The sequence below is a fragment of the Pyrgilauda ruficollis genome, unplaced genomic scaffold (genome assembly GCF_017590135.1).
Source record: "Pyrgilauda ruficollis isolate IOZ18807 unplaced genomic scaffold, ASM1759013v1 scaffold75, whole genome shotgun sequence".
NCBI classification, from domain to species: domain Eukaryota; kingdom Metazoa; phylum Chordata; class Aves; order Passeriformes; family Passeridae; genus Pyrgilauda; species Pyrgilauda ruficollis.
Window position 1 is genome coordinate 1,286,869 of NW_024529377.1, and position 19,805 is coordinate 1,306,673.

The 19,805-nt window shown below is 43.8% G+C and overlaps 1 protein-coding gene across 3 annotated transcripts in view; it reads left to right on the forward strand.

Annotated features, from left to right (window-relative positions):
• MUSK (muscle associated receptor tyrosine kinase) overlaps window positions 1–19,805 on the forward strand; it is a 56,889-nt gene that overhangs the window by 15,432 nt on the left and 21,652 nt on the right. Inside the window, exons 6-9 of one of the 3 annotated variants that reach the window (XM_041486339.1) lie at window positions 9,105–9,229; window positions 13,042–13,201; window positions 14,698–14,704; window positions 17,316–17,582. In XM_041486339.1, the coding sequence (XP_041342273.1) occupies window positions 9,105–9,229; window positions 13,042–13,201; window positions 14,698–14,704; window positions 17,316–17,582 (559 nt within the window). Of the gene's footprint in view, window positions 1–9,104; window positions 9,230–13,041; window positions 13,202–13,648; window positions 13,826–14,697; window positions 14,705–17,315; window positions 17,583–19,805 lie in introns of those variants that run through there. The other 2 variants (XM_041486340.1, XM_041486341.1) reach the window with 2 other exon arrangements.

A 19,805-nucleotide genomic window follows, 5' to 3' on the forward strand; every position in this document is an offset into this window, starting at 1 on the left:
TGACAATAGAAAGCAATGCCATTGCTACTTAGTTAAGAGACTGTCCCTGTGAAGTGTAAAGAACTAACTTCCTTCAGCTGTTTTTTGGACATCTTATATAGTCTTGGGACAAATTTGCATCACAGATAGATCAACGGACTAGCAAGTGACCAAAATTCTAGTAATAGGAATAAAAACATGTGCAGAAAATTCTATCAATTTGAATAGACCACATTCCAGAGGTGGTCTATACTTTGAACGAAAGCTGACTCCGGATATGCCATCCAGAAAGTTTTTTACACTTTTGTGTCGACTTGTCTGCACTTGGCATAGATGATGTAGGAAAGGGAGATACCAAGAGACCGCTGAAGCAGCCAATCAGCACTGTTACCTTGCATTTCCCACAAATTAGATTTCAGTGTGAAATCAAAATTTTTATCTCTATCATCTTTTGAGGCAGAGTGTTTTGGGTCAGGTGAATTGCCAAATAGCAAACTGACAAGGAAGTTTTCAGTTCTTAATTAAAGTACTAGATGAAATTTCCTCATGGAAATTCTGATACCAACACTGAAGAAGAGTCTTCGGCTTGGCTTTGAGCAGAGGCAGAAACTCTGGGAAAGGATGCCTTTCCTGTTTGTGTTGCTGCTGGCATATGTAGCTGCAGGCATTGTCCCATGACAGTAAAGGGTGAATACAGCAGTTTGATTTTGAACATTGCAAAAGGTTTATGGGGAGGAAGCATTACAAGTTTGCCTGTAATTACACCAAAGTATTTGACTGACCTCAGTGGGGTGGCGTGGGCGCAACTGAAAACCCAGAATATCTCATTAAATCTCCTCCTACCTGCGGCACTCTCCAGAGTCATCCCAAGGCTCTGAGATGCTGCAGAACCAATCATGGCCCTAATTACAGGGTAACAGGGCAAGCTGCTGGAGGAAGAAAGCAGCCTCAGACCTTCAACAAATGACAAGTACGTGTGAGATATTCAATTTACTCCCAAGGCTTGCTCCGCTGTGACATTGGCATGAAGTTCATGCTGCCTTTGAGTCATTATCACAGGGTGGCCTCTTGCAATGAGGAGCTGCAGTGAGGCTTCAAACAAGGCACATACACAAAATTCTTCTTTAAAAGCACTTGAGCCTGCTATTTCCTTTCACAAAAACCTCTTTCCCCTAACAAAGACCTTTGGAAGGCACTTGAAAAATGTATGACCTTCTCACATCACTGCATGAATTGTGATTTTAAGAGAAAAATGCTATGGCAATTAAAATCCTTCTCTCTTCTAAACCATTGGCTAGCTAAAAAGCATGAGCTTCCCACAGAACAATGAAGGGAGTGGAGGATAGAGAATATCCATAGCTATCAGATAAAGGCGACCAGAGCAAACTGAGACAAGCATTCTGAAGTGGCTGGAGCCCCTCATAGTCCCTCACAAAAAGGGTATATCAAACAGGGAGTTGAGAATTTGGAAAAAAGGTGGATCTTTGTTGTAGGAGGAGCTAGATGGGTTTTCAACACTAAAAATCAAGCATGTGTGATGGATAAGGTGAGCAGGGAACAGGCTCCTTGCTGTCCCTAAACAAAGGAACAGCCTAGCAGCTAGCAGCACTCTAAAGTAGATGAAAGGAAGTACTTTTCACATGACATGTAATTAAATTTATGGCATTGCTGATACCAGTGGTGGAGACCAGATGTCAGGATGATGCAAGAATTATCTCATTTTTGGGTATCCCAGTGATTTCCCATAATTCTTTGCTCAATTCCTTAAAGTGGGAGGGGGAGAGGGAGACTTGTGAGTAGCCATGATTTCAATACCTGCACACAGACTGGTAGCCTCAGCAGCAGTCATGATGGGTCTTGATCATGAGTGGAACAAGCAAAGGAAATTCTCCTTGACTTCGGGAGGCTGGGAATTTTCCAATTTCAGATTCAGTAGTGAGTAGATGAAGAGATGAATGCACCTGATATGACTGTACTGTAGACAAGACAGAGCATGGGGAGGTTTGAAAGAGTCTTTCCTTCAAAGAAACCAAACACATATGTAAGACCAGTAATGACATGAAAAGAATTTCCTCATTCATTTCCTTGGGAAGTAATTTGAACGCATTATCCTCACTTGTCCTTGAATCTAGTGTTTGCTCTGTATATAGAGATGAACACTTGTACAGAACAGGTTTATATAGTTACACAGGATATAAGCTATCTATTTACATTTTACTCCTGGTTATTACATCTTTGTGTATTTGTGGTGTCTCCTTTTAGGATTCCAGAGACATCTACAGCAGTGCAAAGTCTTCCACAGCCGAGAAGTTAGTGGCTGATATGTTTACCATCACATGAGTCCTTCTACTAATGCAAATAGTCTTACCACCCATAAATCTAGGAGTCCACCCTAAAATAAAGTTAGCTTGAAAAGTTATTGCCTTGCTAAAAAAATTTTTCTTTTATATCAGACACTAGAGCTTTGAAACTGAAAGCATATGATTCAGGATGGACATGTTGTGCTTTGCTGCACCTTCCTTTCAGACAGATCTTGAACTGTCCCTGGTGCTCATCTCATAGCCTCAGGCTCCAAGCTGAGTGTCTGTATATTGCTGTGGAGTCTAACCTGTGCTGCATGATGCTTTAAGGACTATGACAAGACCCAAGTGTCCCAACTAATATATTGGGAGTCAGAAGAACTTGCATCTTGTCATTGTGTACAAAATGCAGATACTTCAGATGCATTGGAGGCTTATCCTCCTGGGTTACCACAATAACAGGGTGAGGATCAGTGGATGATGAAGTACTGCTTGCTTAGAGCTTGCTTAAAGCTCTTCCTCACCTTGCTCTTTTGGGCCCCATACATAATAGTGCTGTCCCTTGAGAAATAGTACAGTGATTGTGTGGATTTCCTACAGTGTGTTTGTAGTTTTTTTTTTTTTTTTTTTTTGATAACTTGTATACACATGGTTCTCTAGCAATGAGCATGTTTGTACCTAGATTAAATAAAATAGGTAAGCAATTTGATAGAGATAAATAGAAGAGTCTCATATCAGCTTTGCTGGAGCTGTTTTGCTCCTCTTTGTATTTACTTGGTAGACTTACAAAAAAAGATAAGTGCTGCAACCTAGGTAAGAAATACTTGGAGATCAAAGTGAAACTGACCTTGCAGTTATCTTGGGATTTAATTATTAACTCATCCCCATTTTGGAAGTGCTAAGCCACACTCAGAACCTGCTGCTGCTGCTGCTGCTGCTGCTGCTGCTGTGAGAGGAGTGGTTGACTCCTTGTCTCCTTGTCCTTGCTGGAGAATATGTTTGTTTTCCAAGGTGGGATTCGGTTCTGTCATGTCAGCTGCAGAGTCTGTATCTTGCCTGGTCAGCCCTGGCTCTGGGAATGTGACTAGCTGCTGCACACAGCTTTGACTGTCTCTGTGACTGCTGATCCATGAGCATGGTTTGTGGCCTGTTCTTGGCACTGGTATTTCAAGAATTTTTTTTTTTTTTTTTTTTTAAATGCAGGTAATGTTAGAAAACACAAATGCTGCAGGTTTCTATGTATTTAGAAATGTATTTGTCAGACCTTCCCTCATCTCTCACGGGTGGGAAGGAAATGGTAGTCCCTCTACTTTTTACCTCTCCTTGACTCGCTGGTTTAGGCTTGTCAGGAAGAGTGAATGGTTATGAGCTGAATGAATCTGAATGGGAAGTTAGAAAAATGGACTTCTCACTGGCAAAAATCACAGTGGCACAAGTTCATGGTTCTTCAGAGCACATAGCAACCAAGAAGAAATATTTTTTCTATGGCTTAGTAAGCAAAGTCCAAGCCCAGAGACACTTCTACAGACAAGAAGTAATTCTGACCTTCATGCTTCAGGTACAAAAGGTCTATGGGAACACTGGCAAACACAAACAAAAAATGCTTGCAATTTAGCTAAGTACTTACACATGAATTTTGCACAGTGCAAAGTCTTTGCCAGGATATTTATATCTGGAAACCTTTCAAGACAATATGTGGTTTACCAGTTCCGGCAGCAGTGTAGACACATTGGATCTCAACGCAACACTGGATGCAAAGGAAAATGTTTTGTGCACACAAGATTTTCCTTTACACACTGTGTTCTACAGCTTAGCTGAAAAAAAATGCATAAGACCTGGTTTCAGTCACCCAAAAGGCCATGTTTGATTGGTAAATACAAAGCAGCTGTGGGAGGTGAGGCAGATTGAGATATCAGATCTGAAGGGTGGGCACATGGGGTCTGGCTCGTGTGTGAGGGCAGGCTTTGGCTGCAGTGGGATGGGAATGTTGCCAGGTGGTTGCCAACACAAATTTAGCTCCTGGTGGCCTTACCTTGCTGTGGACTACTGGGGATGCAGATGCTTTACAGTATGTCAGCACTCTGCCAAAAAACTTGTGGATGTGAACACCTGTGGATGCTGATAAGCTAAGTTAATTCACATACATGGGAAAGTGTTGCTCATATTCTCTTAAATACAGGGTTCACCAAAGCAACTGTGGCCTCTGGATAAAAAGCAACCTACCCCACACCCCAAAACTAGTGTTTGACTGGTCCTGGTGTTGCCTTTTTCCCAACTTGGAAATGAAACTTGAGATCATTTTAGTAAGGAGGTAATATAAGGCCTTTACTTGAAGGCCTTCAGGTGCAGTTATGGGAAGATGTCCCACACTCCCAAGAATGAGTACATTTTTTATATGTTCTAGGAAATTAGCATAATTGATAAAAAGCACCAATTAGGAGGACAAGTGGTGATGTAATCCCCCTCCTGCCCCCCCCAGGTCAAGCCCCTTCTCTGGAGTCCCCCCTCGGCACTAGCTGGGCTTTATCCATGAAATGTGTCCCAAAGAATTGTTGTAGGCCTTGGTTCCCAGGAGGAACCAAGACAGCAGAGGGACCTTGCACCTCCCAGGGCTTGGAGCTCTGGAAGTACTTTTGTTTTTCTGCCTAGAGAAAGGTCATGGAAAAATACTGGGAAAATCAGCCACTAGTACAATAGGCTACAGAGCTACAAATATATGTGTGAAGAATACAGAGAACATATTAAAGTAAGAAGGCAAAAATCAAACAGCACCCCTTTGCCCTTTCCCCAAAGCAGCAGCATGGCCCCAGGCCACCTACACAGCTGTCTGGTTGTGACTGGCCAAATCCAGCCTTCTTTAGCAAAAAAAACAGGCCTTACCCTGACTGAGGGTAGGCATCTGCCAAGACTGCGGGACCAGACCCCAAAACCTGGGAAATGAAACATAGCTCAATCAAAGGCAGTGGGGAAAAAAAAGTCACCTGGAAAGAGTTAGCCATTCAATGTGGCGGCAGGGGGGAAGGCATGCTGCTTTAATCTTTTTATAGTATAAAAATTTTGCGACTGAATTAAAGCCCTACTGTTTGGACTGGATGATGTTACGTAATTCTCAGAAATGAGAGCAGCTGGCCATGGTACAGATACCTCCTAGCAAGCCCTGCAGTGCACAGAACATCATTTACCAAGGCTGTAAAAAAATACATTTATTAAGGAGCTTGGGAGTGAAATTTGACATACTGTCTTGGCTTTTAGCTGTCTGGATTTCATTTACATCTCCTCTGTTTTATTTTCCACTAAAATAAATAAATAAATAAAGCTGTCTTTGCCCACTTTCCCTAATTGCTTTTCTGGCATGCCCGTGGGTGAATCCAGTGCAGGGAGCCCAGGGGTATTGATGTGAATATTGCTAACCTTGTAATGGTAATGTAGCTAACAAGCAAAGGCAAAATCCACATTCAGGAGAATGTGGAAAAAGGCAGACAAGCAATGGAAATTGGAAATCATCTGATTGTTGGAAATTTTCACTCTGAGGAAAACTGAGAACAAGAGAAGGTCCTGAGCCCACCAAAAAATGTGATTTTTACAAACATTTATTGCTATTTCCTGATCCTTCCTCTTGCCTTTCACCCACCTCTTCCTGCCAACTACACTACCAGCAGATTTGCCATTTCTTACTTGCCTTTGCCTCTTTTCTTCAGTTGTGAAACTGGGGAGAGGGGGAAGAGAGGGAGGGGGCAGAAAAATCATAATTGTGGGGTCTGTGTTCTGCCATTTAGATACAGGACAGATTTTGTTGCTCAAGCAGTTGCCAAAATGGACCCTGAGCTCATCCGGGTGTTCTTGCCCTGCTTTGCACAGGTGGATGGTGACACTGGCAGCACTTATGCAACCCTGACTTTCCCACAGCACTCAAGTCTGACAGCAATGCCAGTGTGTTGATCATCTACCCATAGATTATGTGGTTGAGAAATAGGTGATACTATTTTTTTAATACTGTTTCCCAAAGTGATTGAGAGCCCTTTGGAAAATATGTCCCTGGATCAGCCAATCAGCCATGCTCCAAAACCTGTTACAACCAGGAAAATCTGGCCCTTGTCCCAGGAAATGTCTCATTTAAAAATAAAATAATTTAATCCCTCCCCCTCCTGGTTTATTCCAGTAATACCGTCTACAACTACATACTTAAGGTACATAGCTAAACTTTAAATAAAATATTTGAAAGCATGCAAATGTAAGTATCTGAAATGTTAAAGAATGAAATCTGTAACTTCAGTTTTGAGGGTCATGAAAAAATGCACGATAGCACTGGGGATAGAAGGAATTTCAATTCTTCCACACTTTGGAAATCAGCTTAGTTCCTTATAGGCCAAATTTTATTTAGCCATACCCCCCTGCAGTACTTGCCACCCGAAACATGTGAATGTTTAGGAGCTGCTGCTCCCTGTATTTGGTGTTTTAGAATTTTAAGAATGGCCTGATGCTTTACCTTACGTATGGTGGCAGACAACTGCTTACCTAGCAGTGTGCTGGGCTACTAAAGCAAGTGCAGTGATCAGCGCTGATGGATGGACCCTGGGAAGAGGAATGCAGCTTTCTGACCTCCCCATAGGCACCATGCCAAGCATTAGTGAGCCAGCCATAGTGCTTGCTGTGGCTTTGCACCTTGCCTTTGCTACTGCCATTTTCAGTGTGCCTTCTTTCTTCCTGGCTGAAAGATCCTAGTGGATTTTGGGAAAGCAGCTAGTACAGAGGAGGATATATCAGCTAACTGGGTGCTGGAAATTTGTAACTTTGGTATTAATTTAATTGGGCAGGATCTGAGCAGCAGAGACAGAGAGCAGCATCAGGTGGGCAAGGGTCCCAGCAGCATACTGGGCAGCACAAGAGAAGCACTAAGGGCCATGTTCCAACCCTGGAAGCTAAAGTGCTGGCTTCAGCTGGAGCCATGTGAACATAACTGCTGCCAGAGGACAGGCCCCAAAGTTTAGTATTTCTCCAAATGAAGTATAAAAATAATTATGAGCTTAGCCTGCAAAACTTGGGTCTGAATTCACAACCATCTGGTGTTAATGGCCTGAACTGAAACTTCAGACAAAGGTTTCATTTTACTTATTATTCATGAGAAAAGTTTCTGGCCAGTGACTGCAGCTTTGCTTATTACTTCATACCTGCTGCCTTGCTGAGGGGTAAGGGGGTGCAGAAGCCTGATGCTGCTCTGCTTTGACTTTAGGCAGGTGGCACCGAGCAGAGATAGTGGAATTGCTTGAAGCACACAGAAGAATTAAGAAACTCAATATAATATTTCTCCTCTCACCATTTTCACTTAATTGACATTGAACTTGATCCTCCAAAAAGCCCCTGCCCAAGAGTTTATTGAAAGGCAAAAAGTTTTCCATGCTGAAGTTAACTCCTACTGCTACTTGTCTATGAGCAAAAGCTGTTTTTAGGCTCTTTGTCAAAACAAATCTCAGCTGCATACCGGTTCAGAACTGGGTGGAAGGACTACGTGGAAAGCATACGCTTTTTTTCAGTTCAGCTGAAATTTTGCAGACAAGGCATTCCCACCCCAAATAGTGGGGACACTATTAGAACACCTAGATGTTCTAATTCTGAACAGGCCAAACAGAAGATGTTGGCATGGTGAGGTATGTTGATAAACACATAGATAAGAGTGGCAAATAAGATCTCAGTCTTTTCTGACAACTCCAAGAGAAACTTCCAAGCTTATTAAAGTTTCTGATGGAGATTTTTAGACATTACTGTGTGGTCCAGAAGGTGTTACTCAATAAGCATGAGAAATTTGAGTAAGAAATGGCAGCGCTTTTGAGCCTGCTTCCGTACAGACATTCTGGTGTTTCCATTAAAAATTTTAGGTCAAAACTCAAATGTTCCAGGTGGGAAGTTTCTCTTCTCTGCTTTTCTCTATGTGGTCCAAGTACAGCAGCTTGTTAAGACCATCAGGCTTGTGTTTCTGGATCAAAATAAGATTTCAGCAAAAATACTTCAGTTGTTATTTCTGGCCAAAAGTCCTCCCCCTTCCCCCCACTGCAATCCCCCCAATCCATCCCCCCCGCAACAACAACAACAACAAAGACAGAAGGACGGTGGGTGAAGGGAATACTTATTTTGCTTATCTGCAAAGTGCCCAGTAAAAATATTTCCACAAAAGAAGCAAGAGCCATAGAAGTGAGAAGTCACTTTAAAAATCTACTTTTCCACTGCAATCTCATCTTCCTAAAGTTTTTGCCAGCCATTCTCTCATACCTTGATGCTTGATGTTAGACACTTTCCCCTCAGGGCAGCTTGCTGTTGCATGGAAAATGCCAGTGTTTGCAGCACTCAGTGGCAAGTCTTAATCACTGCAATCAGACTGAGATGTTTATCTGACCCTTAACCATCACGGCACATGTCCATACTGGCAGTCCTTAATGGTTCAGACAAAGTTTCACAGGTCAACCTGGGCAGGGCAGCATGGTAATTTGCTGCTTTTTTTGCTGCAAGCTGTTCCATCTGCATGCTACTGAAAAGTTTCCTCCTGGTTTTCTTGTACATTGCCTCCTCTGAGGCTTGGGACTTGACATAGAAATTTCCAGAGGTAAACTTTTAGTTTGTAAGGTGCAGAATGTAACCACACTAAATATTTTTTTTTCTCCTCCTCATCTGTCTCCCAAGAATGTCACTCACTGGGAAGCCTGTTCTATGCTGTACTTTTATTCATGGAGCTGTGACTTACATCAAGACCCACTACGGAGGGAGTACCCCCATGTCGACACCAGCCTCAGCTTTACATTGTCATTCAACTAGCACCTTTGTCCTCTCTTACAGTGTTTGCCAGAATCCTGAAGGCTCCCGAATCTCAAAACATCACCTTCGGGTCCATGGTGACATTGCGGTGCACAGCAACTGGCCTTCCAGTCCCTACTGTCACCTGGCTGGAAAATGGGAAAGCTGTAAGTGCCTCTTTTTCATGCTTTTGGCCCTGGAAGACTGCTATCATCTGGAAGGGCTGGTAGTCGGCACCTGTGGTTTCTACTCCTTCCTAACTTAGCACCTTGTTTTTCAAACTGGTTGAGTCCAGCTCATCTCTCTGCTGCATTTTTCTATGGAAAAACATTGTCCCCCTTATCCAGGGTGTTGTATGACTTCATTTGTTAGGATCTGAAAAGCCCAAGATAAGCTGTGCTTTTCACCCTTCCAACCATCCTTCAAGACAGAATTTCTAGGACTTCATTGTGTATTTCTGCAGCTATCTTTCCTTTCCTTTTTTAATAGTGTGGTAACAACAATGAGGCAAAAATGCATATTTTACAAAGTACCATAAACCACAGAGTTAGATAGAGCAAACTGTTTTGAGGTCAAATACCTGTGGAACCACATTATGCACAGCATATTTGAAGAAGATAATAGATCTGAAATTTTCTAGGCTGACATAGGTGATGTGAAATATGTCATGAATTTATCCCTGGGCAGAAACATGTTCTTAAGAAAGGCACACCTTCTTCAGTGGCAGGCACCAAGGGATGCAAATCTAGTGTCTCATAGGAAAGATTCTGTGGTCTTATAATCCTGACCACTTAATATGGGTGCTTGCTTTCAATTTGCCTGGCTTTCATGCCTGTGTGTAGGCTGTTGCAATGCCTTCATTTCTGTGAAGAGAGAACCTGCTTGATGCCTAGTATTGCCTGTATGGGAGTGAGTACGGAACCACAGTGATGGCAGCACTGCAGCCCAAGCCTGCCATAGCTTCTCTGCAGTCTTCATGTGTTAAGGTGACCATGTTTTATACTCTCTTTGATATTTTGACAGCTTTTTAAAGGATGTGAGCCCCAGGGCATGATTCTGCGGAGGCAGGTAGAGTGTCTGCTGAGTGCAGGCTGGCAATTTGCCTCTGCTCTTTCTCATGGACCTCCTGTCAGCCCTGAGTCCTTCTGAGCACAGGCTGATCCTGACCATGCCTGTGGACTTTCTGGTCCAGAGGACCAATACATCGCTTGGCTCTTACTTGAGGGGGCTATCACCATCCTGGTTTGTACCTCTTCTCTCCACAGATTAAAACACAATATTAAGACCCCATGGCTACTCTACAGGCTGTATGGCCTTCCTTGCCTCCTCTATATCTTATGGTGTCCTCCAGTCTGATTAGGGCTAATTTTCTATATTTCTTCAGTGTTGCTAGGCAGAGCAGAAAAGGGATGAGATCAGCCTCTGCTGAGACCCATGGGTGCTTGGTGGTTTCTGACAATATTTAGTTTGAGACAACTGCAGGTGTTTATTTAAGACTTCTTCCCCACTGGGAATGAAATCTTTTGCAGGAGTCTGAGGTACCTGGAAAGACCAATATATTTCCAGAGCACAGAGCTGTGCTCTGATGAGATCCCAATGAGCGGGTCCCACAGAGAGCTGAGGTACACGAGATGATGCTCAGCCCCTGCCTGGGCCACTTCCTGACTGGTCATATCTGCTCTGCCCCATTCCTGTCTGAAAGGCATAGCCCAGTCCCAGGATGGTAGTGCTCCTGATTGCCTCACTTCAAATATGGCAAGGAAACCTTAATGAAAGCCTGTCTCTGGGAGAGTCAGCAGGAAGCCAGTGGATGGGACACAGTGAATTTGAGGGTTGTTTCACAGCAAGGATGAGTCATTTGAAGACGCAGCATGCCTGTGGCATTATGGTTTCTGAACACCAACCTGTAATTGTCCCGGGGTTCAAAGAACAGTAATCTGCTGAGCTTACTGAGCTTCCCTGGAAGAGCAGGATGGAAACTCCTCTGTGCTGCAGCTGCCTGGTCTATTTAGAAACACAATTCATTTTTCTCCTGCTATGCACCATAGGCTATCATGGACCTTATAATGTAGTTTTCCACATATCCAGGAATAAATGAGCCAGGTGTGAAGATATGAAGATGTCTCTAATTTCCTGGTAGATGAGGTGATGTTTTAAAGGCTAAAAAGAGAACTCCTGGAAACAAAATCTCAGGAAATGTGTTTGAAAAGGCAAGGGAATCAATTAACACAAGGGCACATCTTGAAGTTTCCAGTAAAGGAAACAACAGATGGCCAATGTGGAAGTTCTAGGCACCACTGCCTGTGATTTTCCACTGTGCCTGGTGCATACTGCTTGTACTGCTTGCAGTTACTTGAGCAACCACTTCCTCCTGCATTCCTCCAAGCTGGAAGGAACAATCCCAGTTATCTGTGCTCAGCAGGCACAGTCCAGTGCTGCCATATGTGGTACACCTGAGGCCTGAGGAGCCAGCAGGGAGAGAAGACTGGATTAGCTGCTCACGGCAAGCAGCCACCTATCCCACCAAGATGCTGGAAGGCAGGAGTGGCCTATAGGAAATACCTCCTTCCCACTGAGAAGGTCCCTGCACCATTTCAGTGCTGAGTGGTTTCTGGAGAGAAAAGGATTCTAAAACTAAATTTGAGCAGCTCTGTGACAAAAGACATATCTGTGAAAAAATATCCCCTGGGGTCCCACCCTCTTGAACTGATTTCCTGTTATAAGGCCAAATATGAGGCCTGGTCCCCTCATTTCCACAGTGGCTGACATACCTGGTGCAGTACTTACAAATTGTGTTGGTCTGATTATTCAGTGATTTCTTCCCATGAACATTCTCTTACCACAAGTCCAAGCTGACTCTGAGAGAGTCAAAACAAATATATTCTTTTCAGCATTTTCTTTTCATAGAGAATCCAATGTCCTTACAAGACATGTTACAACACTGATGAGTTCCTTCTTGCTTTTTCAATTATTGCTGTCAATACCCATGGGTATTTCATTTCACTGAAAGATCTCATTGAAAGCACATTTTTACTGACCTGCAGGGACGTCAGATTGATATTTCTGTCTTAGTTACAGGGGTAGGTAGGGTGCTTTGCTGGGGTGAATCCAGGGTGACAATCTGCAATGTCCTTACAGTCAGGTCATACCTAGGGGGTCCACAGGCAACATACTTCACTTGAATTATGATTGATGCTTCTTATCAGTATGAAGGTTAGAACAGGCTATGCTCTCCTTCCTACTGCCTTTGCAAGATAGAGTCTGTATGTACCATGCTCTCCCACTTTAATGAATGCCATGTTGGCAGGAAAAACTTGATGGTAAACCAAGGCCAACTGGCCAAAATCAGCAGGCTTCAAGCTCATTTAACTGTGAATAACTGATCTGGGAAAAAAGCTGGTCAAAATCATCATATTTTCATGCCCTTTCATAATTCTAGTTGCAAGATAAGAAAATCTACTAGATATCTGCTGAAGTATTGGAGCCAGATCACTTTCTATACTCATGACTGCTTTGAGAGTATTGCAGTGGTTATACTAATCCAGAATCAATGACTTCCAAACTACTTTCTTCTCTTCCTCTGTGTTGTGGATGTTCACAAAGGAACATCCTGTGCTTTCCTTCGTAAGGTATGGAGAGGCAAAAAATCTACTACGAGAAGCCCTGCACTAATTAGCCAGCTCAATTACATAAACAAAACTGTGACTATGACCCTCTTGAACTGAAACGTAATTGAAAAAGTACTGCTAAAGTGTGAAATAGGAGAGATCTTTTAACATTTATTTCTGTGTACGAAATCACTAGCTATGAAGGTGCCAAAGCAACACCAGAAGCTTTAGGTCTCTGCCACTTTTGTCTCCTTGCCACATCTTCCTCTGCTAATTTAAATGGTTGGGACACAGTCTCTTAGATTTTTCCTTGGTTTGCCTGTTTGTGTCTTTGTTGGAAATATTGCTGAACTGGGCTTTCACTCTTTTAGGTTTCTGTGGGGTCGATAGCAGAAAGTGTCAAGGACAGAGTGGTTGATTCCAGACTGCAAGTGTATGTCACCCGACCTGGCCTGTTCACTTGTCTTGCCACAAACAAGCACAGCAAAACTTTTGGAGCCGCAAAAGCAGCAGCAACCATCAGCATTTCAGGTATGCATGGAAAGAAGAGGCCATTATTTTTTTTGCCGTTCCTGCTGGGGAAGAGGAAAGGGGTGTGGAATACTGTGGTGGAAGAGGGGAAGCCTTGGAGAGCTGATAATGTGTGGGGACCTAAATTTGAGTACAAGTACATCCTCCACCAGGCTATTTCCTCATATACTCTTACACTTCGGAGACGGGCATAGCTGTCATTTCCTGAATGTTTGATGCTGTCTTGTACTTTGTGTCCCAGAAGCACACTTGGTAAGTTCATCCATGTGGAGGAAGTCGTGGCCATGACCCAGTGCTGGTATCATCTAACAGCAAAGTGAAAATAGCTTCAAGCAGTTCAGCTTCACAAGGGGCTGGCATCCAGAAAGCAGGGTGGTTGCTGTCAGAGTAGTACCCTGCCTTGCCTGAAGTTATCTCCTCCCTCAGAGATGTCTCCCAAATGAGAAAATGAATTTCCAAACTGGAAAAATTCCTCTGTCAGCTGACTAACAGCATTTGTCATACAGAGAAAAAGGTGGTAGCTTGTCCCATCCCTCTTTGGACATGCAAGGGAATTTAGTTAGAGGAAAGAGGAATCACACTGGACATGGGATGTTAGCCCTGGTTCTGCTTTTAATGAGGCAGGTACTTGTTTATCTTTCTGTGCCTTAGCTTCTGCTTTCTTGAGAAAATAATCATGCCTTTTCTTACACTGGGCATTGAAACCTACCAGTAACCTCTGCTCCATAATGTATTCAGCACTTGTTGCTTTTAGTTCTGCTTTCTGCTTTTAGCCCTGCTTTCTGCTTTTAGCCCAGGCAAGTGTGTGTCCTACAAATGCAGTGGGGCGGACAAGTGCTTGGGGCTGGTGGAAGTTGTACTCCTCCAGGCTGCACTGCTCAGCAGGAGGAGAACCACCCCCCAGACCCCCCAAGGACTCTGCCTTGGCCTTGCCCCAGCTCACAGGGCACAAAGGGCAGAGGTACCCTGGCCCTTGGCTGGTGCCCAGTGCCTCCTCCCTGTGCTGGCACTGCCCAGCTCCCTGAGGCATGGCAAGCCAGGGCCACTGCTGTGTGCCAGTGCTGCATCTCCAGCCCTGGCTTCTCCTACTTGTCACAGCTGCTGCCTGAAGTAATGGATATTCATGTGACTTAAACAAAGAATGCTACCTGCTGGTTACATGGGACCCAAAGGATCAGGATAAAAGTGTGGATTTATGGTGCAAGAGTCCACTTCAGCTAGCACTGCCATGAATAATCCACTTCCTCCTCCTCATTCTTTCTCACTTTACAATGTTTGGTGTTGGCCAACTTTTCTTCCCCACAAAAAGATACAAACAAAGGAACAGAATTTAGGCGCATTTTTTTCCATACACTTTACAGTTGTCAGACACTTTTCCTAGCATGAAAATCTTGACTTATGCATCTCAGAGGGAGCAACGGAGTGTCACTGATGTCTTTTCCATTTCTTCTTTCTCTTGGCTCATCACAATTCCTGGATCTGGTGCCTCTTCGCAGAATGGAGGTAAGAATGACTTTCTGTGGTTTTGTGGAGGCTCTTTCTGGGCCAGGGAGAAGAAGAATGATGAACCAAGGGGGTTTGGTTAATTTGGCTTAAATGAAGGGGTAGGGTTTCTGCATTCCAGCTGCGCAGATGAGGTTCACCCATAGGGATCACTGAGCTCCTTTACAGAGGCATAATTGGAGACTAAGCTTGGATGGTTAACAATGGTTTTGTGTCAAGCCAGCAGTAAGGGTGTTTGAAATATGGTAGTGGGGAGAATATTCTGAAGGAACTTCTATTTGGTTACAGATCCACAGTTTCCCTTGACCTTATAAATTTTCATGGCAAAGCTTAAACACAAGGTAAACTCCTACCTGTTCACAGTTATTAAATGTAATTTGGTTTGGCGCTCACCAGATTAGGGCAAGAGAAGATTATATTTATTCCAAGCAGAGTAATGGATGAATAAAGCCACTTACATGTGATAAGAAATGAACTTCTGCTTAGTAATTTTTGCAGGACTGAACAATTTAGCTGGCTTTTTGTCTTTAGAATCCTTCCATGTTTCTACATGCTGCACTGGCTGATCAGTCTGGAAGGAAAATGAGAATGTTAGCCTGGGAGATGGGCTGGGAGCTTCTGGCCACCACAGAAAACAGCAAATGGGAAAGCCTGAGCAAATGGTTTTTCCACTTTGCTGACACAGACTCCCTGCAAAGGCTATTGCCTCCTTCACAAGAGCTTGCAAGATTGATTCAGGAAGTTTGTAAGTGATTAAGTGACCACACAATGATGATGGCAGACTTAGCCTTACACCTGCACCCATGCAGGTATGACAGGCACTGTTAGCTCTTCTCGGTCTGCCACTGCAGGCCCCTGAAGTCAGCAGCACAGCTGCCCCATGCACACTTGTCCCCTGGTTTTGCCCCTGGGGCACAAGAAAGATGCAATTTTCAGATTAAGCACAATGGGAGCCATCAGGGAAATGTAAATAACATGACCCGTGCAATGTCAAGAGCAGCTCTAGCAGGGTGCTGGGATCATTGCATTGCTTTGGGGAAACCTGCTGTGTGCTGGGGAGATGTCATGGGCTGTGAGGCTAGTGCAGTGTGCTGGGGGACTCCTGTGGCACACGGAAGTGTGTCCACGGAGCCTGGAATGATGCAGTGTCAGAGCATCACTGCCATTTTGGTAAACCTCCAGTGTTGGTGCCTTCCTGTATTTTTTATCCAATGCAACGCAGAAAAAAATTAAAGAAAAAATTCATATAGATCCCAAAATAGAGCAGCTAAAATAGGGCCAGGGATTGTCATCTGCAGAAAACAGCATCTGAAGAACAGAAATGTGAGCATCCTCTGTAATCCCTTGTCCACGTACCTCCAGCTTTCTGAAAAAAAAAAAAAAAAAAACCAGCAAGAAACCCCAGAGCTAACAATGGGTGATTATTTGGACAGGGGAAAGAAATAAAAGGCAAAGATACAAATAGCTCTGTTGACTGCTCCAAATGGTTGGCATGTTGTGAATTGAACTCTCTGACCCCAGTTACACTGACCGAATGGCAGTGGGGACAGCTGCACCCAGCCCTCCCCTCTTCCCTGATTTGGCCATGTCCCACACACAGGAGTCTATTTTCACAGCTTTGCCTCCCATACCCTGGGCACTGCATCCCACTGGCTGCCTAGGCAGAGGGCACCTCCTCACCTGCAGACCTTGCATGGTTGGGTGACCATGGGAGCTACTGGAAGCACGGCTGACCTGTGCATTCCCCTCACCCTGCTGCTTACTTTTGATGGCCATGGGGAGAAAGAGGGGAAGAGAGAGGGGAGAGATCTCCTTCTAGTTGCAAATAACATGGGAAAGATAAATAAATGGCCCTCAAAGAAGATGACCCTACTGTGATTTTTACTGCTTCTGCATAGCTCTGTTTTCATGCCATGTCACAGGACTTAGCAAAATGGGAGATGTGGTGAAGAGAGAAAATGCACCTTGCAGAGAAATACTGGGAAGGAAAACACAGAGATTTGTGCCTTCCTCGTCTCTGAGTCCCCCAGCTAAAGGCGTGGAAGAGGGGCAGGGTCAGGAGTGGTGCAGGAGCTGTGGAAGGGCAGGCAGGAGCTTGGTCTGACCTTATGAAAAATTCCCTGGCACATGATGGGTTGAACTTACCTGGCTCCTGCTCATCAAGTCTATCTTAAATTAAGCTGTAACTCTTGTTAGACAGCAGAGTGAAAAATCCTGAGTTATCACAGGACTGCAAGCAAGCAGCATGGCTGATCCCTACTGCAGGGAAGCAGGAAAGTAAAATATTTTCCCATTAGAGGCCAGGGACAGGGTGAGGGGCCATGCTAAGTCATGGTTCTGTGTGATTGCTCAGTCTTCAGTCAACTTGTATCTTTAACAACACTTCGTCAGAGCCTCATCCCTGGAGCTCATTTGGGCTGGCACCAGGGTACCCTGCAGAATTTTCATTCTTGCATTATATTAGCTGGTTTTAGTGGTACAAACATCTATCACCTTCTCTGCCCTCTACTAGCCTTACACATGCCACTTTATTCAGAAACAGGGCCATTGTGCTCATGCAGCTGTTTATATCTGTGAGCTTACTGTGCTTGTGTGCTCTTGTCCTCGACAGCAAGCTGTACAAGGGTGATGCAGGCTACTGCAGCACATACAGAGGTGAGGTGTGTAGTGCTATCTTGGCGAAGAATGCTCTTGTTTTCTTCAACTCCTCGTATGCTGACCCAGAGGAGACCCAAGAGCTGCTTGTGCACACTGCCTGGACTGAACTGAAAATGGTGAGTTCATTCTGCCAACCGGCTGCTGAGTCTCTGCTGTGTAACTACATCTTCCAGGAGTGCAATCCCTCGGGAGCTGGGCCAGCTCCAAAACCAGTGTGCAGGTAAATGGAGAAAAACATGCTCATACTTCACTTTCATTTCGTGGGGATGTGTATGCAGCAGGGGAGTGGTGAGGGACTGTCCAGGCTTGCTTGCAGTAGCAAGTGAAGCTGAGTGAAGCTGAGCCCTCTGGGTTTGCACAGGTTTTCCCTTTGCTCTCTCCTCTGTACCCACAGACTGATTCAGCTCTCACTGTGCTCATTGCTAAGGTGTGGTCTGAATTTGAAGTACAGACCTCTACATTATATCAGGTGTTTGGAGGACTGTGTTGAAAAGAAGTATCAATTTGAATTACATATGTAGTTTCAATAATTAACATATTGTTTTCTGTTACTGTTATCTTGCTAGGCCAGTATCTATATTTTTATTACTATAAAGACTAATTTCTTCTTTCGAATTTTGACTAAATGCAGCTCCAGAAGATGCAACAAATCTGGCCAAGGCAATATACCAATCATTTAGCACTTCCTGCTATGACAAAAATATGACAAAAATTATGAGACCAGAGACATTGCCTGTGTAATTGTACCTGATAAACCAAAATTAAAATGTGGTTATTGTACCCTTCTGTATACAGAGAAATGTGCATTGAAATTGGGCTGACAGGGACCCTGAGGAGTCCAAAGCATCTCTTACTATAGCTAATCTACTGTTGACAGGTATTTGTAAACACATCACAGTGACAGGCACTTCTCCCTCCCTATGCAACGTCCCAAAAAGCCCTTGCCTCCTTGTTCCTTGTCCTCCCACCACGGTCATAGAGTTTCTTTCTTTCCTCTTTGCAGAGAAATTTTACATCTTTCCCAGATTCTCTGACTAGAATAAAACAGGTTTTCCCAAGCCCTGCACATAGCTTTTGCTCTTCTGCCCAGTCCACATTTGGTTATTTTTAAATCTAACAGAATCATGATTGCTTGGTGTGCTTTGCAGAGGACAGTCCAACACACACATATCAGGGTGAAGCTTTCTTTTCTCTGTCATATTCAGCCCCTAAAAAACTAGTCATTACCTACTTCACATCTGGGCAACTGACATCCTTGCCTAAAGTACACTGCTTTGTCTTGTCTTCCTTGAGACACATTCAAAAATACTATTCAGATCTGTGTTTACTGGAAGAGAAGCCCCAACTCTAGTGTCCCAAATAAAATACAAACCTTTTCTACAGATATGTCAAGCACACTGCTTGCTGGACTTGGGCCAGATGTCTAATGGGAATGATTTCTCCAGTTACATAGGGGCTTTTTAAGACAATCAGCAACATGTTTTTGTAATTGGGACCTTTTGTAATTGGGACCTTTTTTGTTGTTTCTCCCATAATATATCTAAAACAAAGGCACAGAGGAAAATTCCACTCTACATATTGACCACACATTTAGCTTTCTATTTGGTACCTATGCTGCCTGGTATTCTACCATTGACACAGGGGTGGCATATATCCTACAAAACAAGATTATGTGCAAGTATCCAGAGATAATCATGCAGCCAAGTAGTACCATTTGCTTTTTGCTGGCAGGCTCCTCCCTACCACTTCAACATTCTGCTCTTTGTCATTGTGCCCTTAAATACATGATTGCTCTGCCTTTTTTCAAGATCTGTGACAGTATTTATATCTCAGCCACACATGCACAGCATATTAGTCAGCTAAGGGTTTTGCACATTGCTCTGCAAGGTATTTCAGTGACATCTTGGCCTTGCTTCATTTACCCCTGCCCAGGAGTGGCCCTGCAGGACCAGAATTCGCAGTGATTTGACTGAAGACCTGTACTTCTGGGGCACTTCTAAAGTCAGAATTATATAAACTACCATAAATATGCATTTGAGTTTGATGCACCTGAGGTAACAGTTACAACATTTGCAAATAAGTCTAAATGTTAATGGGCTTGCCTGGAACCACTTTTCTTCAAATCAATGAGTCAATGTTGGTTTCTATTAATTATTCCTCCCTCCTTCCACCCTGATTTTAATGCAGCTCTCCTAATAAGAAAAGTTCTGGAATAGCATCCTTCTGAATTCCTGTCCTCAGAGAGCATCAGCTGGACAGCAGTTCTTCTGGAGCCCAATACTCCTTTTGATAACTCAGACATCCAATATATACTTCTTAATGGCTGAGAGAGGTCTGGGGGCTGTTGAACACATCTCGCATGGTCTTGGTTACTTTGCAATTCTCTTAACTTCTTTTTACTGTCAACTTTAAAGCTTTCTACAGAAGCTGGCTAGACTACACA